At 41.5% G+C, this 22,161-nt stretch overlaps 2 protein-coding genes across 2 annotated transcripts; both read right to left on the bottom strand.

Moving 5' to 3' along the window:
• Positions 1–1,367: 1,367 nt before the first annotated feature.
• LOC125634249 (calcium homeostasis modulator protein 5-like) lies at positions 1,368–3,769 on the bottom strand. Its single transcript, XM_048844725.2, has 2 exons — positions 3,230–3,769; positions 1,368–1,873 (listed from the first exon to the last, which is right to left on the bottom strand). The coding sequence occupies exons 1-2, from the start codon at positions 3,767–3,769 to the stop codon at positions 1,481–1,483; spliced, it is 933 nt and encodes a 310-aa protein (XP_048700682.1). The 3' UTR covers positions 1,368–1,480.
• A 13,015-nt stretch (positions 3,770–16,784) lies between these two features.
• CALHM6 (calcium homeostasis modulator family member 6) lies at positions 16,785–20,741 on the bottom strand. Its single transcript, XM_048844727.2, has 2 exons — positions 20,066–20,741; positions 16,785–18,085 (listed from the first exon to the last, which is right to left on the bottom strand). The coding sequence occupies exons 1-2, from the start codon at positions 20,594–20,596 to the stop codon at positions 17,666–17,668; spliced, it is 951 nt and encodes a 316-aa protein (XP_048700684.1). The 5' UTR covers positions 20,597–20,741; the 3' UTR covers positions 16,785–17,665.
• Between the last annotated feature and the right edge of the window lie 1,420 nt (positions 20,742–22,161).

Raw genomic sequence — 22,161 nt, 5'->3', positions numbered from 1 at the left:
AGCCCAGGTCTTGAGTTCTGGTCCATTGGCCTACCACTAGACCATCCTTTTTTATCCTCCCTCTGGGAGCCAGAATTCCCTATTTTTATTACAATGCAAAATAATCAATATTAATCAATCAATACAAATGCTGCCCATGGTAAACATATGACCCTGTTACTGAAACTCTCGTCTTCATCTCCCTTTCCCGCCTTCTTTTGTCCATTATGTGCTAAAGGCAGGACAAAGCAAAGCACAAAAAATGTTTATGCATAATTAAAAAAAGAGAAAAGTATCCATTAGAGTCCACATTTCATAAAGGATGACATTCGTCTTTGTGCTGAGGGTCAGCACAAAACCTGTATATTGCTTAATTTAGTGGGACTTAAGTGGTGCTGTGCCTAGGTCTCACCTAGCATGTGAAAAAATATTTACAGGTTCAAAAGAGGGAAAAGACCATTTCCTTTAAAAATCCCAGAGTATAAAAATTCAGCTAACCACAATCTGCTGGTTCCTCAGCCCAGTGAACTCAATGGAATATTTGCCATCGACATCAGTGGTGCAGGATGAAGCCCAATGTACACTGGCTGCTCCACACATACAGCTCTTTAACTCCTTTCAAGATGTATGCGGATGTAGAAAATGTATAAGGTAGTTAACAAAATACAGCACATTCAAATTAGTAAGCTCTGGCCTCAGTACCAAGCATAACGAAGCTGAACAGTATCAAATTCTACGGTTTCACTGGTTTTCTGTTGCATACCCAATTCTGGGAAAGAAGAACAATGACAGAATTTAATTTATGCAAAACAGTAACATTATGGGTGTATTTGTTTTGTATAAATAACATGAGCACAGTAGACGCATATGAGAGAAGAGGGAACATCCCCTGGAAAGCTATTTGGTTGGTCTGTGTGGGACAATGTATCCCATGGAACTACACTGAGTCCTGGGTTGTGCTATTAGACAGTGGAAGACATTTGCTCAGTGGTTTGAGCATTGGCCTGCTAAACCCAGGGTTGTGAGTTCAATCCTTGAGAGGGCCATCTAGGGATCTGGGGCAGAAAATTGGGGATTGGTCCTGTTTTGAGCAGGGGGTTGGACTAGATGATCTCCTGAGGTCCCTTCCAACCCTGATATTCTAGGGGGAGGGATAGCTCAGTGGTTTCAGCATTGGCCTGCTAAACCCAGGGTTGTGAGTTCAATCCCTAAGGGGGCCATTTAGGGATCTGGGGCAAAAATTTGGGATTGGTCCTGCTTTGAGCAGGGGGTTGGACTAGATGATCTTCTGAGGTCCCTTCCAACCCTGATATTCTATGATTCTAACAAGGATAAGGATAAAAAATTTGCCATCTTGCCTGAGGAGGTGCTATAGAAGTTTGATGAGAGAGAGAAATTATGGCAGAAAACAGGTCATTACCAGAAAAACAGAAATGAAGAATGAAAAGTGAAAAAATATAATGAGTTAACAAATTGTAATGCTAATGAAAGCTGACATTAGCTAAACCGTTTCTCCCTCATCTAAGTTTACCATTGTATCTTGTACCTCATTGGAATCATTTTCTTTCATGCTATCTTCCACTAGTTTATGAAGTGTGCTGAAGATCTGCTGGTTAATGTTGAAAGAGTCCAAAGCAGAAGCTTCTTCCCAGGCCCGGAAACTTGGCATGGGAAAGGGTTCCAGTTTCTTGTTCTCAAAAAAGCTTTTCAGGTTTCGTTCGCTCAATTTGGTAGCATAGTCCTCAAAATATTTTTCAAATTGTTCCTTCTCCTTCTCAGTGTAGATCTTCCAAAACCTCTTTTGGAGATGGCTGATATTAGATTGGCAGTGACCATAACAAGTGATCAACAAAGACAGAAAAGCAGCAGTAACTATCACACACCACCCTACGACCTGTTAAAGAAAGGATAATTTGGTATCGAAGCACAAACGAAAGGCTACAATAAAAAAACTGATTTAAAACTCAAATTAGACCGAGAATAACTAGTGTTATTCTGGTTCTTACTGTTGCATTGAGACTGTGTTCTTTAAATGCTCAGGAGAAAAAGCCTTGAAAAGTGGTAATAAAATACAAGATTTTGAAAATAAAGTGATTCCCCAAGTGTCAATTCTATTCACAAGCAGAGTCCCTAAGGAGAATTCCTAAGGACCGTCACTATAGGCAGAGATTAAATTGGATGTCATTTTCAGGATAATATGATCTATACAGTTATGTAAATATTATTTTTCTGTATACTGCACCTTTACATTTTGAACAGCTCTAACCAAAAATTAAGTCTCAGAACTTTAAAACTGGGATTATGGACTTGATCCACAGCCCACTGACGTCAAGAGAAAGACTCCCATTGACTTTAATGGACTTTGGATCAGGCCCTACTATTATAAATCCAGAATACATGGAATAAATCTTATTGTCTGAAGTATTACTGAATGTTTATGACACACTATTATATATTTTCAAATGATTATTCTATGTACACATGAACTAACTGACTGTCTACATTACTAAATGGTTGAAAGTGAGGTACAAAATTTAAAATAATTGCTGGGGTACTTCATGTCTTGCTATAAAAAAGAGAAAGTCTAAATGAGGTCTATTCAAAGGAATGAGCCCTCTAACAAGGTACCAATATGTTTTTCTTCCTAATTTTAAGCTCAATAAAGCTTTATTCCAAAAGAATTGTCTCCTGGTGTTTAACATTGTTGTTCTACTGTTGCCTTCAGGGTCAGCCCAAGGCTTGCACAAATCCTGAGGGCTGTACACTTTGGAGGAGCCTTGTTGTATTATGAACTCCCCTACAAAATGACCAACCACTGTCCCAAAACCCTTCAAGATGAACGGAAGGAGATTTTCCACTCCCAATCTTTGAAACCCTGCCTTTACTTTGATTAAACCTTTTGCTCATCCCTCTTCTCAGAAACGTCAAACAACCTGAATTATCTAGCCACATTGCTAAAATTCTCCCACCTCCCTCTGTTGACAAACATCCTATCAAGCCCTTCTGAGCTGCCAAACCCTTCCACACCTTGGTGTGCTATGCCGCTTATAGAAAACTGCCTGAGGCAATAGATATTTCACTTCTCACACAGTCCCACAAAACGCAGTCTGAATCCTGCTTGCATTGCACTGAAATATGTATTTGAAATTTTTTAAAATTATAGTTAAACTCGCTGGACACTTGATTTTAAGGCCTCATGATAAACAAAAAGAATAACACAAAGCATGATTTAATTAAAATGATATCTTACCTGCGATTCTGCTTGAAGTGTTAGTATTATCTCCTCAGTCTCCCAAGAGGACAGGGAAGTTTGGCCACATGCTACTTTGGGAAGCTCTTCCAAGCACTTGTTGGATTTATTGTGGCAAAGCATCTCCAGGTACTTCAGATTTTTTGAGCCACTCATGGCACATTCATAAAAAGTCCCATTGAGCAAACCCACAGAAAGCCACATCACAGGGGCTATGAAAGCCTTTAAGGTGATCTGGCCAAAGGCATAAAAGAAATGGCAGCTCTTCCCTTTGGGAAATAGCTTCCTGGGGTTCACACAACAGCCTGTGAAGAGCTGCCAGGTACTGCCATTCAGTGCAAACCCAACAAACAGTAGTATCAAGGCTGGGACAAAGAGATACACCAACCCATAGGTGTAATTTTTGTTGCTGCAAGGACACTTAAAAGCAGAAAGAGAAAATAAATGCTCACTTCCCACTGTTAGCAGTCCCATCAAACTGTAACCAATTGCTTTCTTTTGGCGACTGAGGAATTTGAAAACTGTTTGGGAGATACCCATGTTTGAACTGATGAACCCCACAAAACAGGAGAAAAGTGAGGCATCGTTGCTGGGACAAGTGCTATTTCTAGTACTTGTTTGGGTGGAGCTTTTTATTAAGGAAAAAAGCAAGTCTCTCTGGTTTGGAGCAGCTCAGATGACGTGAACAGTCATTCATCATCATTAATACATCTTTTCTTCAAAGGGCACACATACAGCAGGCCCTTCGTTTGTCAGTGGGCAAGTAGGGCAATCCTGCCTCAGGCTCAATTTTGTCTTGTGCAATTTATAGTTGTCCACTAGTTCTGGCTATTTCCTTTGGATCACACTGAGCAATGTGTGCCTTAGTGTCTACTGAGAAGTTATATTAGTCATAGAATTTTTTTCTCATTTAAAATAGCTATGAAATAATAAACAATAATTAATAGAAAACTTGGTAGTTGAAATGATCCCCTCTGCAATGGAGTCTGCTACTCACCACTCAACTGCCCCTTCTGATAGGTCATCTGGGGAGTTAACTCGCCACTGTCCACACCCCAATCAGCCCATTGCCTCAGTCACTTGCTCTGCAGTGTCTCTCTCACTAGTCAGGAGCTGCAGCGTCTCTCCTTCATGGCTTAGCCCTCTGGCCAAGTCACAGTCATTCTCCGCTTCCAGGGTCTCATCAGAATCTCTTTCCACAAAGTCTCAGGCAGACTCCGTATCCATGCACTGACTGTGCCACTCCTTCAGTGGCTGGTAGGGGAACCTAGAGCCAACTTCTACTCTGGGTTCCAGTCCAGGGACCCTCAAACCAGCAGTTCAGGTCTATACTTTCTTAGACTTTGCTACACCTTCCTTGGACTGCTTCTTACGCTGCCTTTTTTCAGGCTTCTAGTCTCCACCTTGTACCAGAGAGTGTGACTGCAGGCTTGCCTCACTGCCACCCCCTCTATCCTCAGCTCCTAGGCTTTATAGAAGTCCCCTTGCCTGTTCCTGCCCAGGTGAGCTTCATTCACAATACTATCATTGCCCCTTAGCTCCTCAGCAGGTGCAGCCTATGGCTAATTGGCCTCTCTTAACCCCTTCAGCACTGGGTGTGGGGTGAACACCCCATCACACCCTCCCTGCCACTCTCACACTGATTCTGAATTTATGACCGTTACAGAATTTTGGCTTGTTCATCTAACCAACATGCTGTGAATGTGTGCTGTGTATCACACAAACACAAGTGGTACTGACATTTTATCACACGTAAGACACATCCTATGAAAGGACAGAATGGAGAATTTTTGGGTGACATGACTTTGACCTCCCCAACAGACATGTGACAGGATTATTACTACTGTTATTATCGACTGTCTACTTTAATCCCTAGAGTTTTAGCTATTACAGCCTTGTAGGTCTGGATACTTCAGTGCTCAGCCTGACACTTCCACTTTGCTCAGTCATCCAAGTGATTTTTTTTAGGCATGAAAGTCCTGTCCGTACACGGGCTTGAAGCTGAGTTTGAAATCATAGTTGTAAAGCAGCTTGTGCTCACACTCAGTGAAGTTACAGGGTGCAGTAGAGCAGTGCTCAGAAACCACTCTACAGGGTATCTATCCTAAAGGCTATCCCCAGGAGCACATTTTCTCCTCTTTGCTCCTATTTAGCCTCCCAGCTCCACCTTCTGGACACCAACCATTGTACTATTTCAGTGGTGACTGAGGCAGGTTTGCGGCTAATTTATTCATTTAACGAACAATGAGAAATAACTTTCAAGTGAAGCATAATGCTGATGCTGCTGGATGCAGATGCTGATGCTACCTCTGTCTCTTCAAGATCCTTGTCTGAGGGTCAGTCTACGAAAGCCAGGGGAATGGGCTTGTCTTCATTACAACTGTCACGCTGTCTGGAGTAGCTCACAACTAAGAGAACCAATCTCAGGTCAGACTGTCAGACAATAAGGCAAACACCCAAACTGGTGGTATATTCTATAATTAGATTTCACCTAGCCAGTAACCACTGTTCCCTCCTGGATCACAATAGCAGTCTTACCATGGAGGCACAAAGAGTCCTACTTAGGCTCTCCAGTGCATTTTACCAGCTAGCCAAACTGGACTAAGTGATGAAAGGTTATTAAAACAAAGAATCACCAAAGGGCCAGTCACTTACTCCAGGTCAATGGATACTCCTGACCTCTCACCAAAGACAATGTTGTAGCCAATTTCTCTAGTAAACTAACTAAAGATTTATTAGCTAAGAAATGAGAATTATTGAGAGGTTAAAGCAGATGAAATACATTATAGGTGACTCAGAGTTTGTAAATCCAAATGATTAGCAGAGGTGTAGTAATCTGCTGGTTTTCCAAAAGTTTGTCAGGGCTAACAGCTATGGGGATCTCTGTCTGAACACCCCCTGAAAGTGTCCAAACAGCTCAGAATCACTCCCAGAGTTCATTCTTATAGCTGTCTTCCCCAGAAAGCAGTCTGTCATGTGTTCCCATCATACCAAGGGTCTGTAGATTTCCCATTGCTGAAGGCAACAACCCATGCTTTGAAGTTAACATGCTTCTCATTTACAGTTCTAAGGCTTCAATCCTGGTTGTAGGGCAATTCAATTACAGAGACATGCACAATGCATTTAGTTACAGCCATCCAGACAATCTTTCATTAGTTTTTCTGAATGATGTAATAGCCGGAAACAATCCTTCATTAGTTTTCATCAGTTTTACACATTAAGTAAATTCTTATCTAAACACTAATACATCCTTTGATCTAGGGCTAATTAAGTACAGGAATATATATATAATGTAATAAAATCCAACAGGATATAGATAAATGAAGACAATACCATCACATTTCCTTTGAATTATATTAACACACAAGTGAATTGGCCTGATCACATTACAATGCCTTTTGATATTCCTTTGATTTCTCTTAGCATGCAAGTGAATTAGCCTACTGCCTTGGTCTGAGCTGGCAGCCTGTTAGACAGCATCACAACAACATTTCTGTTTTTGAAGTGAAGAATCAAGTGAGCTGATGTCCAGAGCACTCCCCTTCTGTAGGCTGGCTCTCTCCATTGTTGGTATGTCTCATTTTACACCACAGGGAACAAAGTTCCTCATGCCAACACACAGAAATGTCTGAATATTTAGTCTCTCTGCATGCATAAATAATGATACTTTGTGCTTACATATTGCCTTTCATCCAAGGATTTCACTTTATAAGCAATCATTAATAATCTTTATCAACCGCATGGAATCGATATAGTTATGTGAGATAGATACAGTTAATTCCTCCAGTTATAATGATGGGGAAAACTGTCCTACTTTAACAATGGAGACAAAGGAATTAAATTAAGGAATTAAGACAAGACCCAGTAGGGAACCTAAGAGTTTTGATTCTTATTTATTATTATTTGTATTGCAATATATTTTGGAAGCCCCAGTCTGTGATTGTGTGAGTCCCTATATACACATATAACCAAAAGGCAGTTCTTGTCCCAACAATCTTACAACTTGAGTATTAAAATGAGAATCTAGGTAAGACAAGACAGCTTACTGTAATTGTCTGTTCTAACCACTCCATTCCTCAGAAATGCAGAGGAAAATCACTGTATCTCATCACTGAAATATCTGCACCTTATTAAATGCTTAAAAGGGCAGATTAGTCTGTGAAACTACATACCAGAGTCAAACACAAGTGGTGACGGAACATGCCTTAATGATAAACCAGTTTCCATCAACGTTTAGGGACATGTTGGTACTCATCTTGGTACTCAGCCAGAGGTTTGTTCAGTATGTGATGCACAGGAATACATTCCTGCATTTATGAGAAAAAGCATGATATGATTCACCCTGCTGATGTATGAAATTACTTATCTTCAGCCCATGTTCTTTGTATGCTCCCAGTTCTAAAAGGCCCTGCTGCCTCAGACCTACCAGCTCCCCCGACTTCCTACCCCCACTGTGCTCTCCTTCTCCTCCACAGCTGGAAAGATACTGAGGGAGCTGGAAGGCTTTTCTCAGCCAGGCCTTGCCCCATGAGCTGCCAGTGCTTCCTCTTCCTTACAATGTTCCTCTGGAGGTTGGAGCCTCAAATTCCACAAATGTTTCTCAGCCAGCAACTGATATTCCCTGTATCCACAATGAACATCAGTTCCCTTTTATATACATGCTACTGTCCTCTGCAAGGCAGTTTGATGGCAATAGCATATGTTCTTTGATGCCATGTGACTGGTTCTCAATCAAGGCAGGAAAAATAACCACTGGGTTACTCAATATTATCGATTTCCATTTGTTTTAATAATGAATTGCTTCCCCTTCTCTTTGTCCATCCAGAGCAGTTATAAGAAAAGAATATGTCTATGAAAGTGGTTGTATTACCCAGGGCACCATCTACATTCAAATTTATAGAGTCAGGATTGTCCAGATCATCAAGGGAGCTAGCTGGCTGAACATATCCTAGTGATTTGTGGTGATTCAGTGCTATTGCTGTACCAAAGTCACTCCAAATTTCCTCTTGTCATTAAGATCATTAGAACCTCCTCATTGAATTATAGCCTTAAGGTAACCTGTTGTTCACATAATTTTATATGCTAATGCTTTAATTAATAAATAAAATAAAATAATAAATACAGATTAAGAGACTATTACAGCTTCATTGAAAGAGCTGCACGAGATGAATAATGGAGACAGTAAAGCAGTCAGAGTATTAAATATTTTCTGTACATATATGTAATGTTAATGTATATTTAACCTAATATATATGTATACATTAGGTACATATACATGGGTATACATATACCTAATATATATATATACATATATATACATTAATACATTAGGATTTAAATGGTATTTCAAATAATTTAATGACATTTTAAAGCGGAATACTCCATAACAAATTAACGTCTGATAAATATTTTTCACAGAGACTTTTCTGGATATTATCTGATTTTTTAAAAAAAATCATTTCTGTCAGCTCTTTTGTTTTGGGTTTTGTTTTAATTTGAACATTTGAAGTTATTCTGATGATAGATAGATAGATAGATAGATAGATAGATAGATAGATAGATAGATATTTTTAAACTAGACAAGTATGGTTCTTGAGGAGGTTTACAGCATTACATATATGTACAGAAAATATTTAATACTCTGAACGCTTTACCGTCTCCATTATTTATCCATTGTGGAGGAGAAAAAGCAGCTGAAAGATGTGTGTCTCAACAGTCACGAGAAAAATAAGGGGCATAATATGCAAATATCATTGATAACTAAAGGCCAAAGCCTTCATTGAAGTCACCTGGGGATCTGGTCTTAGGTATTTTGTTGAGGATTAAAATGGTATCATTCCATTACGAAGCATGAAAAATATCCATGCAGTTTGACAAATGATTCTCATTATCATCACGGTTAATCAATCAAACAAACAAAACAAGGCATGAAAATTCCTAGGGTAACTCCAATCCTTCTTCAGTCTAAACTTGAAAAAAAATCCATAGGGCTGGTACCGTAGTTTAAACTATGGTGATATAGTACTGTATTACAAATACAAACAATTCTGTAATAAAATACCTTGTGAAGCTAACTAAATGGATGCTATTTATTCTAACTATCTGTGACTCTGAATAAAATAAATTATTTTGTTTTAAAATAATACTAGGGAGAAATTATCCTGTCTTGAAAGAACACTATGGAAGTAATACTAGGGATAAAATGGCTTGTCATTAAGTACTTTCTGTAGTTTTTCATTCTGAGCTAACAGATAACAGTTGTTTTCTTTACTCTGTTATTCCATAGCCCCCCCTCCTGCATTTTATAAACCAAATGCCAACAGTGGGGGTGGAGATATACCTTTTACTGGTTTGAGAATAGACTCAATAACCTAGAAGAGTTTTCCAGCCTGCAATTACTGTGACCTTAAAATACAGCTGTGTGGGTTTTTTTAGCTGATGCCTCCATCAGAGTCACAGTTCTGTGTGAGAAACAGGCTTTTCTCTTCTGCTGGTAAATTCCAAGTTATTTGTGGTACAGTGCTTTACAAAACCTCAGCTCATGTATATTGCATTTACAAATGAGAGCACCAGGTCCCCTCTGAGGTGTTCATAGTGGGAAACAGGTGTTTCATTCTGTCATGTGCTGAGTACTAAGATTCTGAGCTGTCAGTGTGTACTGGATGCAACGATAAAAGCACCAATACACAGTTGAATGTTTTCAAGGTAAACTGAATTAATGTTTTTACTGCAGTTAGTTACTTGGGATGTGAAATATAGCACAACATGTTCTTTGATATGTTCAGTTTCTACAGCTAACAGATAACAGTTGTTTTCTTTACTCTGTTATTCCATGTATAACAGTAATAAAAATGTTAAATAAGATTGGTCCCAAGACCAATACCTGAGGAAAGCCACCAGTAACCTCTCTCCAGCCTGACAGTTCACCGTTCAGTATGACCCATTGTAATCGCCCCTTTAACCAATTCCTTATCCACCTTTCAATTCAAACAAACAAACAAAGCAAACAAATCTGTAAACAGGGGAGTATGAGTGGGAGTTCTGTTGGAGGAGAAGAGAGGAGACAAGCCCCTAGTCCTTAGAGGTGGTGAGTGAGTTTTTGTGGGTGTTGTGTGTTTAGTGGGATCACTAAGCACTGTGGATAGGGTGGAGATTAAAGAAAATCTAGGCATGGCTCAACACCTAAACAAAACTTTGCCTCCATTTTTAATGAGGCTAATGAAATGCTGTGGGGGAGTGGCAGGGTGCCTAATGGCAATGAGGATATGAAGGTAGAAATTACCACATCCAAGGTGGAAGTCAAACTCAAACAGCTTAATGGGACTAAAATGGGGGCCCCTGGATAATCTTCATCCAAGAATATTAAAGGAACTGGTGCATGAAATTACAAACCCAATAGCAAGGATTTTTAATTAATCCTGTAAACTCAGGGGTCCTACCCTATGACTGGAGAATTGCTAATTGCTAATATAGTTCCCATTTTTAAGAAAGGGAAAAAGAGTGATCCAGGAAACCACAGGCCTGTTAGTTTGACCTCAGTTGTATGCAAGGCCTTGGAACAAATTTTGAAAGAGAAAGTAAAGGACATAGAGGTTAATGGTAATTGGGCTAAAATACAACATGGTTTTACAAAAGGTAGATCATGCTAGACCAGCCTGCTCTCCTTCTTTGAGAAGATAACTCATTTTGTAGACAAAGTAGATCTAATGTATCTGGATTTCAGTAAGGCATTTGATACATTTCCACATGGGAAATTATTAGTTAAATTGGAGAGGGTGAAGATTTAATATGAGAATTGAAAGGTGGATAAGGAATTGGTTAAAGGGGCGATTACAATGGGTCATACTGAAAGGTGAACTGTCAGGTTGGAGAGAGGTTACTGGTGGCTTTCCTCAGGTATTGGTCTTGGGACCAATCTTATTTAACATTTTTATTACTAACCTTGGCACAAAAAGTGGGAGTATGCTAAGAAAACTTGCGTATGACATAAAGTTGGGTGGTATTGCCAATAAGGAGGAGGACTGGAATATGATACAAGAAGATCTGGATGACTTTTTAAACTGGTGTAATAGAAATGGGATGAAATTTAATAATGCAAAGTGCAAGGTCATGCATTTAGGGACAAACAACAAGAATTTTTACTATAAGCTGGGGACGTCTCAGTTGGAAGTGGCGGAGGAGGAGAAAGACCTGGGTGTATTGGCTGATCACAGGATGACTATGAGCTGCCAATGTGATGTGGCTATGAAAAAGGCTAATGCAGTCCTAGGATGCATCAGGCGAGGTATTTCCAGTAGAAAGAAGGAAGTGTTAGTACCATTATACAAGGCACTGGTGAGACCTCATCTGGAATACTGTGTGCAATTCTGGTCTGCCATGTTTAAGAAAGATAAACTCAAACTGAATCAGGTACCAAGAAGGGCTACTAGTATGATCCTAAGCATGAAAAAGCTACCTTATGACAGGAAACTCCAAGAGCTTGGCTTGTTTAGCCTAACTAAAAGAAGGCTGAGGGGAGATATGTGATTACTCTCTATAACTACATCAGAGGGATAAATACCAGGGAAGGAGAGGAGTTATTTAAGTTAAGTACCAATGTGGACAGAAGAACAAATGGATATAAACTGGCCATCAACAAGTTTAGGCTTGAAATTAGATGAAGGTTTCTAACCATTAGAGGAGTGAAGTTCTGGAACAGCCTTCCAAGAGGAGCTGTGGGGGCAAACAACCTAACTGGCTTCAAGACTGAGCTTGATAAGTTTATGGAGGGGATGGTATGATGAGACTGCCTACAATGGCATGTCACTGATTAGTGACTGCTAGCAGCAAATATCTCCAACAGATGATGATTGGACACTAGACAAGGAGGGCTCTGAGTTACTACAGAGAATTCTCTCCCAGGTGTCTGGCTAGTGGGTCTTGCCCACATACTCTGGGTCTAACTGATCACCATATGTGGGGTTGGGAAGGAATTTTCCTTCAGGTCAGATTGGCAGAGATCCTGTGGATTTTCTGCCTTCCTCTACAGCATGGGGCACAGGTTACTTGCAGGTTTAAACTAGATTCTCTGTAATTTGAAGTCTTTAAACCATGATTTGAGGACTTAAGTTACTCAACCAGAGGTTAGGGGTCTATTACAGGAGTGGGTGGGTGAGATTCTGTGGCCTGCAATGTGCAGGAGGTCAGACTTGATGACCATGCTGGTCTCTTCTGACCTTAAAGTCAATGAGTCTATGATTGATTCTATTATATACTTCTTAGGTAAAATCTGGCCCCATTTAAGTCGATGTGCGTTTTGCCACTGACTTCAGTGGGACCAGGATTTCACCCTCTTCCAGGGTGCAACCATCTATAATAGAATTACTCTTGTTAGTAGTCAATGAGCAAATGAACTCTTATACGTGAAAGATAAAGGTAGGACATTTGTAACTGAATGACATTTACTGGGCATCACAAACTAAAGGAATAATGAGAATACACTGTCTTGTGACTGCTGCTCTTTACCTGCTGAAAAGACCAAAGCATTAAGCAGAGTACTGAATCCATGGGAACATGCATTTTTGACTTCTCAACACACAAAATCACTATTTTGAGTTCTCTTTATTTACATTTTTATAGTTTTACTGTTTACAATAAGAATATAGTCTTCCAGGTCAGGCATCTCCAGGCCGTTATACTAGGCTCTTCTTTTCTGGCTTGTTTTTAAACTAACTGAAAAAGAAGTTCTATGGAGTTCAATATTTATTGTGTCTTAATGGTTTCCATGTTAAATTTGCCCAGTTTACAGATAAAAAAAAAATGGAGTGGGGGTAGAGGATGGAGAGGCAACCTAGTAAACTAAACCTGGGATCTCAAAGTCAAACTGGGTTTTTCTGGCTCATGCACAGTCACCAGAAATGCAGTTTTGGAGGAACTTGAGTACCAATTCTGTTATTGATTAGGCAGGACCAGATTCCCAAAGCTAACAGGAGTAAAGAGCAGCAAAATCTTTTCTGTCACACAAGTAAGCAGACCTGACCCTCAATACGCACTCGGGTTTTTTTCTAATGAGCTAAGGACCATTTTTACAATGTAACTTTTCAGAGTAGAACTGAACTTTAAGGATCCGGAACATCACCTTCTACCCCTCAGTTCCAAAGCTGCTGATTAATTGCTAGAAAATGCCCTCCTAGTCAGCCATTATTATTTAGTTATAGTGACTGCATATTTTTAATCCCTTTATTATTACTGTGTGCCTATGCTAGGAATATTCATACATTCTTAGCATTAAAAAAACTTTACCCAGACTGTATAATAAGCAAAAATAATCAAGCATTGGATTGTCACCACTGGAAGTATATTTTCCCGAGTGTTGATTTCAGGTGTGTTGTTGGCTTAGGCCTAAATACACAAAACGAGTGGGATGTTTAGAAAATCACTGCAAAACCTAAGTTAGGTGCCTAAGCTCCTAGACAGTGAATGGGGAGAGAGAGGTACCTTCGACTGCCATCCACAAAAGGCAGCCTGCTAGAAGGGGAGCTGCCCAAGCTAGTCAATGGAAGGTGCCAAGGAGAGAAGGATGCAATAAGCCTGGCCCCATCTTAGAGACAGGTGCCTGAGTCTGGCCTGCAGGGTGGTGCCTATCGCTGTTTGGGATTCTCAGTGGCAAATGCTCTCCTGGCATTAGGCACCTATGCTGCTTGTAAGAAGCCTGGAGTAGGGGGAAGGAGGAGGACTCAGTAGTTAATATACATGTCTGAGGTGTGGGAGACCCTCAGTTCAAGTTCCCCCTCCACCTGAGGGGTAGAAGGGATTTGAACAGGAGTCTGTTACCTCACAGTGAGTGCTCTCGCCACTGGGCTATGGGATAGTCTGATGTGGAGCTCCCTCGGTCTCTCCCATTGAAGCTGTTGCATTCTAATTAAAGAGTCTCTGGAGCGGGGGCACTGGATCCTGCGTCTGCCACCTGAGCACCCTAACCACCAGGCTACAGAGTCATTCTCATGCATGTGCTCTCTCTCTCTCTCTCTCTGGTCAAAATGACACTTTAACTCTTCCCCCCTGCTGTTCTGTGTGAACTCATCCGAGGGGCCTGATCCAGTTGGTTTGCTCAGAGGCTGCCGACTGGATTGGTCCCCACCCAGGATGATATAGGTGGACTAATGCCTATCTTCCCAGTTTGTGAATTGGTCTGGGGGTTAGAGGGTTTAGGCGGGAGGTAGACATCCAGGTGCCTAGAGGCAGGCAGCAGTGTGCATACTCAGAGGCAGAAACATAGGTGCCCAGGGAACTTTTATTGCAAAAACTTAGGCATCAAGTGAGTTTAGGCCTCTACAGGGTTCAGTGGGAGTTTTGTGCATCACAGTCATCCCAAAACTGGGGCTTAGGTGCCTAAAATGGACTCAGGCACCTAACTCATTTTGTGCATTCAGACCTTAGTGACCTTTGGGCAGCATGAGACTAGCAGTGGAGCAATTTAGTAGATTATGTTGCAATCTCTGACCAACTCAGACTACGGTAAAAGCAAACTGAAGTTACCACAAAGGAAGTTTTTAGTTTCATTATTATGACACAGTTCTGCTCATACACAAATAGTAATACTCGTATTTTGCAGTCCAGCCAACCAAACTCTGGGCCATCATTTATTGTTATTACTTACTGAATGTTTACAACATACTTGGCACTACATATTATTTGAAGGGATGACCCTTTCTGAGCTAGCTCACAGACTAAAGACAGAGACAGACACAGGTTAGTCCACAGCTTGCTTGAAGTTACCCTTTAAGAGGCATTTTCATGTCACTTCATTAGTAAACTAGGCTATATCTTCAGATTCATGCTCAGTATTTTCCTGCCTTTCTTTGGTTTCCTATAAGAACAGCCATACTAGGTCAAACTAATGGTCCATCTAGCCCAGTATCCAGTCTTCCGACAGTGGCCAATGCCAGGGCTTTCAGAGGGAATGAACAGAACAGGTAATCATCAAGTGGTCCATCCCCTGTTGTCCATTCCCAGCTTCTGGCAAACAGAGGCTAGGGACACCCTGACTGTCTTCAGTAAAAGCCACTGATGGCCCTATCCTCCACAAACTTGTCTAATTCTTTTTTGAACCCCATTATAACATTCACAACATTCCATGGCAATAAATTCCACAGGTTGACTGTGTGTTGTGTGAAGAAGTACTTCCTTATATTTCTTTAAAACCCGCTGCCAATTAATTTCATTGGGTGACCCATGATTTTTGTGTTATGTGAAGGGGTAAATAACACTTCCTTATTCACTCTCTCCATGCCAGACATGATTTTATAGACCTCTGTCATATCCATCCTCAATAGTCTCTTTTCTAAACTGAAAAATCTCAGTCTTTTTAATCTCTCCTCATATGGAAGCTGTTCCATACCCTTAATCTGTTTTCTTGCCCTTCTCTGTACCTTCCCCAATTCTAATGTATCTTTTCTGAGATGGGGCGATGAGAACTGCATGTAGTATTTAAGGTGTGGGCATACCACAGATTTATACAGTAGCATTATGATATTTTCAGTCTTATTATCTATTGCAGGGGTTGGCAACCTGCGGCACGCATGCCAAAGGTGGCATGCGAGCCGATTTTTACTGGCACGCTGCTGCCAGGCGGGGTCCCGGCTGCCGCCCCCGCTCAGCCCGCTGCCGGCCTGGGGTTCTGTCCACCGGTGTAGTGTATTACATTTCTCCCCGTAGGAATGTGATACTTGAGGAGCACCAGGACTAGCAGCCGTAAGTAGCACATTCCTACGGGGAGAAATTTAATACACTAAACCAGGGTAGGGAAGGCTGTGCCTCCCCAAACAGCCAGCCCACTTCCTGCCGCCTGAGTGCCCCCCTCATAATCCCTGACCCATCCAACCCCCACACCCTGCTTCTTGTCCCCTGACCACCCCCTCCTAGGTCCCCCTGCACCTGACTGCCTCCCTCAGAACCCTCCACCCATCCAGCCCCCCCTGCTCCTTGTCTCCTGACCGCCTCCTCCTGGGACCCCCCCCACCCCTCTCTGCCACCCCCCCGGGACCCCACCCTCCCATCCAAGCCCCCCTGCTCCCAGTCCCCTGGCTGCCCCAACCCCTATCCACACCCCTGACCCCTGACTGGCCCCCCGGGACTCCCACACCTATCCAACCATCCCTGCTCCGTATCCCCTTACCATGCCACTCAAAGCATCAGGACTGGCAGCCATAAGTAGTACACCATAAGTAGCACATTCCTATGGGGAGCAATTTAAAACACTACACCTAGCCCCGCTCAGCCTGTTGATGGTCTGGAGTTCTCAAAATATGTTCTCTCACCCCTTATCGAAAATTACACTACAATTAGCTTAAAAATTTGAAAACTTAAAAACTTTGTTTGTATATTACAGTAATTGTTAAAAATGTATAATGTTAATAAATACATAAGTTTGATGAAACAAAGTAGTTGTACTTATGTGCCTCTGCTTAATTTGTGTCTTCGATGATTTACCTTCTAAAAAAATCTCATATGTCTCGCACCCCCAGAAAGGGCATCTCGCGTGCACCCTAGGTTAAGAACCACAGCACTACACTGATAAGATCTGCATTTTAATTTAATGTTAAACGAAGCTTCTTAAACATTTTAAAAACCTTGTTTACTTTACATACAACAACAGTTTAGTTACATAACAGACTTATAGAGAGAGACCTTCTAAAAACATTAAAATGTATTACTGGCACGCGGAACCATAAATTAGAGAGAATAAATGAAGACTTGGCACACCACTTCTGAAAGGTTGCCGACCCCTGATCTATTGCTTTCCTAATGGCTCCTAACATTCCGTGAGCTTTTTTGACTGTTGCTTCACATCCTCTGTTTCAGTGCTAACAGCAAGCTTCTCAACAGTGAGTCATCAGAATGCATCAGCTCAATGATACAAAGACACACGCAACATTCCCTCTTTCTCTGCACGCTTGTGGGGAACTTGCTTATGGCTCAAAGCCTAGGAAGCTACTTCTTAAATTAAAAAAATATACAGTATTATTGTTTTTGATAGGCAAGCAATGCCAAGAGTAAAAGTCTGGTTTTGCAACTCTAATTGCCAAACGTTCTGAGCTGACAGGTTAGCTAATGTATATTTCTAGCAGGTGCTTTATAGCATTTCAAAACAGCACATATACTTCTCTTTGGTGTTGGGATTTAAGCTATTTAACATCGTAACTTGAAAGAGTTAAGGGGGCAAAAATATTGTAAAACTGCCATCCAGAAATATGTATTTTACTAAAGGCACTTAAGTAAAAGTAACAAAATTCATTAAAAATAATGCTGCAAACTTTATGGGCCATCTTCTCCTGAAGACTTTGCACATAACTCCCATTGATGTCAATAAGAGATCAGTGCATAGAACGAGACCCTTTTTATATGGCCATAATAATGTAACTGTCCATGCTACAAAAATAGAATTTCTTTATTTCATTACACTGTCCCCATTTCATTAAAATCAGTGCCATCCACAAATCCTAGAGCAGGAGAAAACACATCCTCTTTAGTAGATCTGATGCTGGTGCCTCTGTTTCCACTAATATATTTGTGTATCATGCTGTAATACTGTCCTTTAGTACTGAAAGCATACAAGGATGAGATCTGCTGCCAGTCTTTGTTGCTGGGAGTCTGAAATGGTTCTGGCTTAGTGGACTCAAAGAAGCACTTCAGGTTCCTTTCTGCCAGCTTGGTTGCATGCTCCTTGGCCTTCTTCTCAAAAACCTCCCGTTCCTTTTCCAAGTAGATTTTCCAGAACCTCAGCTGAAGAAAACTGACTGGAGAATGACAGTGGTTAATGCATGTGACAGCCAGTACTAGAATCATGATGCTTGCTATCAGTATCCATCCTAGCACCTGGGAAAACATACAGATGGATTAATGAAGTTTGCGGATGATTAGGAGCATCAAAAGTTCCTGACTAACAATATGTAATTTAACATTGTTTTAGACAGGAGATCAATAAGCGGTCACTGCTTGAAAAAGCCCATCATACTGTGGTGTCTGTGGAGAGTGGGTACCCCATGTATGTGAACAATCCCAGCAAAGTGTGCTAAACTTCAAGGGCTTGGGTTGAGATTTTGGGGTTGGAAGAGAATAATCCATCCTGACTGTGGGTAGGTTCAGGTTTCTATCCAACATTCTGTTGGAAATGGTTGGAAATGCTGACTAGGGGAAAAGTGAATAGTGTCCACTTTCATATAAGACCTCCCACAGATTGAGTCTTACAAGTGAAAAAGCCAAGGTATTTTTATAATATTTAAAGTTGACCACCAAAGAAAAAATGGATTTGTATCCCTTTTTGCTTTTTAGTTATGTATAAAGACCCTGTTTAAAATAATAATAAATAATAAGAGTCTAACCTTTTTCCTGTTTTTTTCTTTACCTTAGAAATATCAGGAACAGCCTATCTTATCTCCCCTGGTTTTGCCAGGTTTTTTGCATGATTCACAAATATGGATTGGGACCTTTCCCACCCCAGCCTGTTACTTGAAGGAACAGTGTGCTAACTCTTTGACTAATTTTTCCAACTCTTTTCTCTGACATGTTTGAGTTAAACAGGTGCTTATAAAAAACAAAGAATGTTAAACTAAGTGAATAAAAATCTCTTCCCATCTCAACTAATCAGACTTCAATTACATGGTTCCCCTGATTTCACAAATCTTCTAGTTCTCTAGTCAACCACAGGCCGCATCTTCACTAGGGAAAAAAGGTGTGTTCTTAACTTGAGTTAGTTCATTCAAGGTTAAATCCTAGTGAAGACAAGGCAGTCTGTAGTTTTCACACAAGTTGCCTCTGGGGCAGCTGAGTAATTAACTTGAACTGCTTACTCACAAGAAAACTACAAAATGCCACGTCTTCACTTGGATTTTACCTCCAGTTAGAAAACTCCAGTTAAGGATACACCCTTTTTTCTTAGTGAAGTCAAAGTCTTATAGTCTGATAGTGAAAAGAGGAGATGATCAGACCTGGATTTCTAATGGAAGAAAACAGGAGAAATTAAAACAAGAACAAACAAAAAAGTCCCAAAACTTTTTAGGACTCTTTTTTACAAAGAAAGGGGAGGGGGGGAAACAAACATATTCTTCCTTTTCAGCTCTCCACAGTCTATAGCTACCTTGTTTTCAGGGAAACAAAAATTAAACCTTATTCCTGGAATATGAGTGTGAAATTGACAGTGATTTCAAACTTGGGGACCCACAGTCAGACTCTCAATGCAACCTTTTTCACATGCTAATACTCTGCTGTTATTAAAGATTTTAAATAAACACCACCTTCCTCTTATGTATGGGAACTGAACTTAGAATCATTCATGATATAAAGAGAGGCAAGGAAATGGAAAAAGAGCAGAGAAATTCACAATACATCTCTTTTGAAACTGGTAGAAAATCTACGGATGGGAAAGCCTATTTATGTGATATCCAGTCAAGTTCCCTGCCCGTGCAGGCTTATTCTTAACTTGCCTCAAAGGAAAAGGCCTGAACATCGTTATGAAGCAATCTCCTCAGATATACAGCAGGCCAAAACGTTAGAGAGCAATATAGACTGCAGTGGGAGATGCAACTAACAATATATTACCTTTCTTTTAGCCGGTTTAGAATATTTTGCTAATTATATACGTGCAAGAATTTCTTTTTCATATTATAGTCTTGAGGCTGCATCCCTAGGCCATCACATCAGCACAAGTAAGCTAAGGTGGCACCTGTAGGGACAGCACCTAGGTTTAACTGAACTCCTTATGCTGCCCCTCCATCTCTCCAGAAATCACTCCGCATCCAATGCACCTCCATGGGGCTAAAGCCAATAGGATAAATCAAAGGACGGAAGAGACCATACCTGGGACTGAGCACGAAAGTTCACAGATACCTTTGCCTCTTGGGGGAGAGTCCCACCGCAGGGCATTTTGGCCACCTGCTCATGGCACTGGGTCCCTCTGCCTTGGCACAGGTGCCTCTGCAACAGGCTGCTCCCACTTGCTGCGCACTCATAGAAGTTGGCCCCAAGCAGGGCCACGGCGATCCAGGTGAACGGGGCCACAGCAGCGCTCACCGTCACCAGCCAGAACACACTAACGTAGCGCCGGCAGTGCTTCCTGTGGATGCAGCTACAATGCCTGCCTGGGGCACAGCGGCCGGTGAACAGCCGCCAGGTCCTGACATTCAGCAGGTAGCCAAGAAGGAAGAGGATCAGGGCAGGCACCAGCAGGAAGACAGAGCCGTAGAGCAGGTTCCAGGAGTTGCAGGGGCACTGGAATGCCACGGCTGAGAAGAGACGCTCGCTGCCTGCGGTCAGCAGGGACAAGGCGCTGTAACGGAGCACCTTCTGGTGCCTGAGGAAGAAATCAAACAAGGTGCGAAACTTCTCCATCTCCTGCCCCTGCTGCTGGACTCTGCCTAGCGCCCTTGCCTTTGAGGAGGATGAAACCTGACTTGGTTATGTGTACAAAAGGAAGAGGATGTGAGGTCTCTAGTTCCCACAACCCACACAAACAAACAGAAAGATTTCATTTTCTTCTGGTGTGGCGAAGATGGTGCAATGTAGGACAAAACATCTGAAAATACCCACTGAGCATTTTCTCTGTATTTTTGAAATGACAGGAAACAGCAGGCAGATAACACACGAAACCCACACTGCTGTTGTTATTTCCCCCCCCGCAGCCATCATTGCTTCTTTAAAGCTTACATATACTTTCCCAAAAATGCCTGAGTCTCACAATGGCTGATCAATTTGGTTGTGACCGATAAGTAGAGGAGTCTGCAATTTCCCCTCCCAAAATTGGATGTTTTTAGGAAGGTTTCTGTCAAAAATCCAAATGTTAAGGAAAAAGGGAATAAAACAGAAACAAAAACATCATGAAATATTTTTTGCATTTTTGACCAACTCTAGTTATAGAATACTTTGATCTAGCCTATAGCTAGATGGAGCCAAACTTTTTCATAACCACCCTCACAATATGCTTTAGATCATGCAGAGATCTAAACTGAGGTGTTGCCCCTTTTGGCCCAGAGAGTCTGGCAGGTCAGTCAAAGTTCAGGGCCCTAGTAACATTCCAGCTGAGAGGAGAAATTGGTGATAGCCAAGTATTTCTTTGATGCAGTTTTGTGTATTTGCAAAGGATGTACACAGTCCTGTGACTCTGAATGCAGAAGGAATCAATAACAAAAGGAGCAATTTTTTAGCTTACAGCTCCAAGCCTCTTCAGCAAAACCAGACCCAAAAGGTCTCTCTCCAGCTTTTCCAGGGTTATACCTTATGCTCACAGGACACTGCTTGGCTTTCTTGCTTTGTTGCCTCTGCATCAGTCTGTGTGTTCTGCTTTTTCACCCACCCGCCTCACACACAATACTTAGTAAAACCCCTCCACCCATTCAGCCCAAACTCCTGGGCGCGTCCACAACCTTCTTTTGTCTTAAGTCCTGGTTAACTCATCTGACAGTTATGATAAATGAAGGGTGTGTTTACACTCAGACTCAAAGCAGTTTGTGATCGATGTAGTCGCCAGTAACTCTCAGCATAACAGAGGCCTACACTAAATATATAACTGGGCTGGGGGACCCAGTTATAATTGATATGATTGAAGTTCAGGTGGCTTGCAGTGGAGGCTGGATCTCTACTATGTCTCAGAAGTGTGCCAAAGCTTTACCAAGCTTGGTTTCGACATATGAGTTCACAGATCCTTATGTGTATTGTAGATGGCCCTAAAATATATTTTTAATTAAAAAAACAAAAACAAACAAAAAATGGTTAGAATTCAGATCCTGATTTATTAATAGGGCTGCCAATTTTCTACTCGCACAAAACCGAACACCCTTGCCCCACCCCCTGCCCCACCCCTCCTCCGACGCCCCACCCATGCCCCACCCCTTATTGGAGGCCCTGCCCCCTGCTCATTCCATCCCCCCTCCCTCTGTCGCTCGCTCTCCCCACCCTCA

This window comes from Caretta caretta, chromosome 3, assembly GCF_965140235.1.
Source record: "Caretta caretta isolate rCarCar2 chromosome 3, rCarCar1.hap1, whole genome shotgun sequence".
Taxonomy (NCBI): Eukaryota; Metazoa; Chordata; order Testudines; family Cheloniidae; genus Caretta; species Caretta caretta.
Note: the sequence above shows the minus strand (reverse complement) of the source record. Positions and strands in the feature narration are given on the sequence as shown.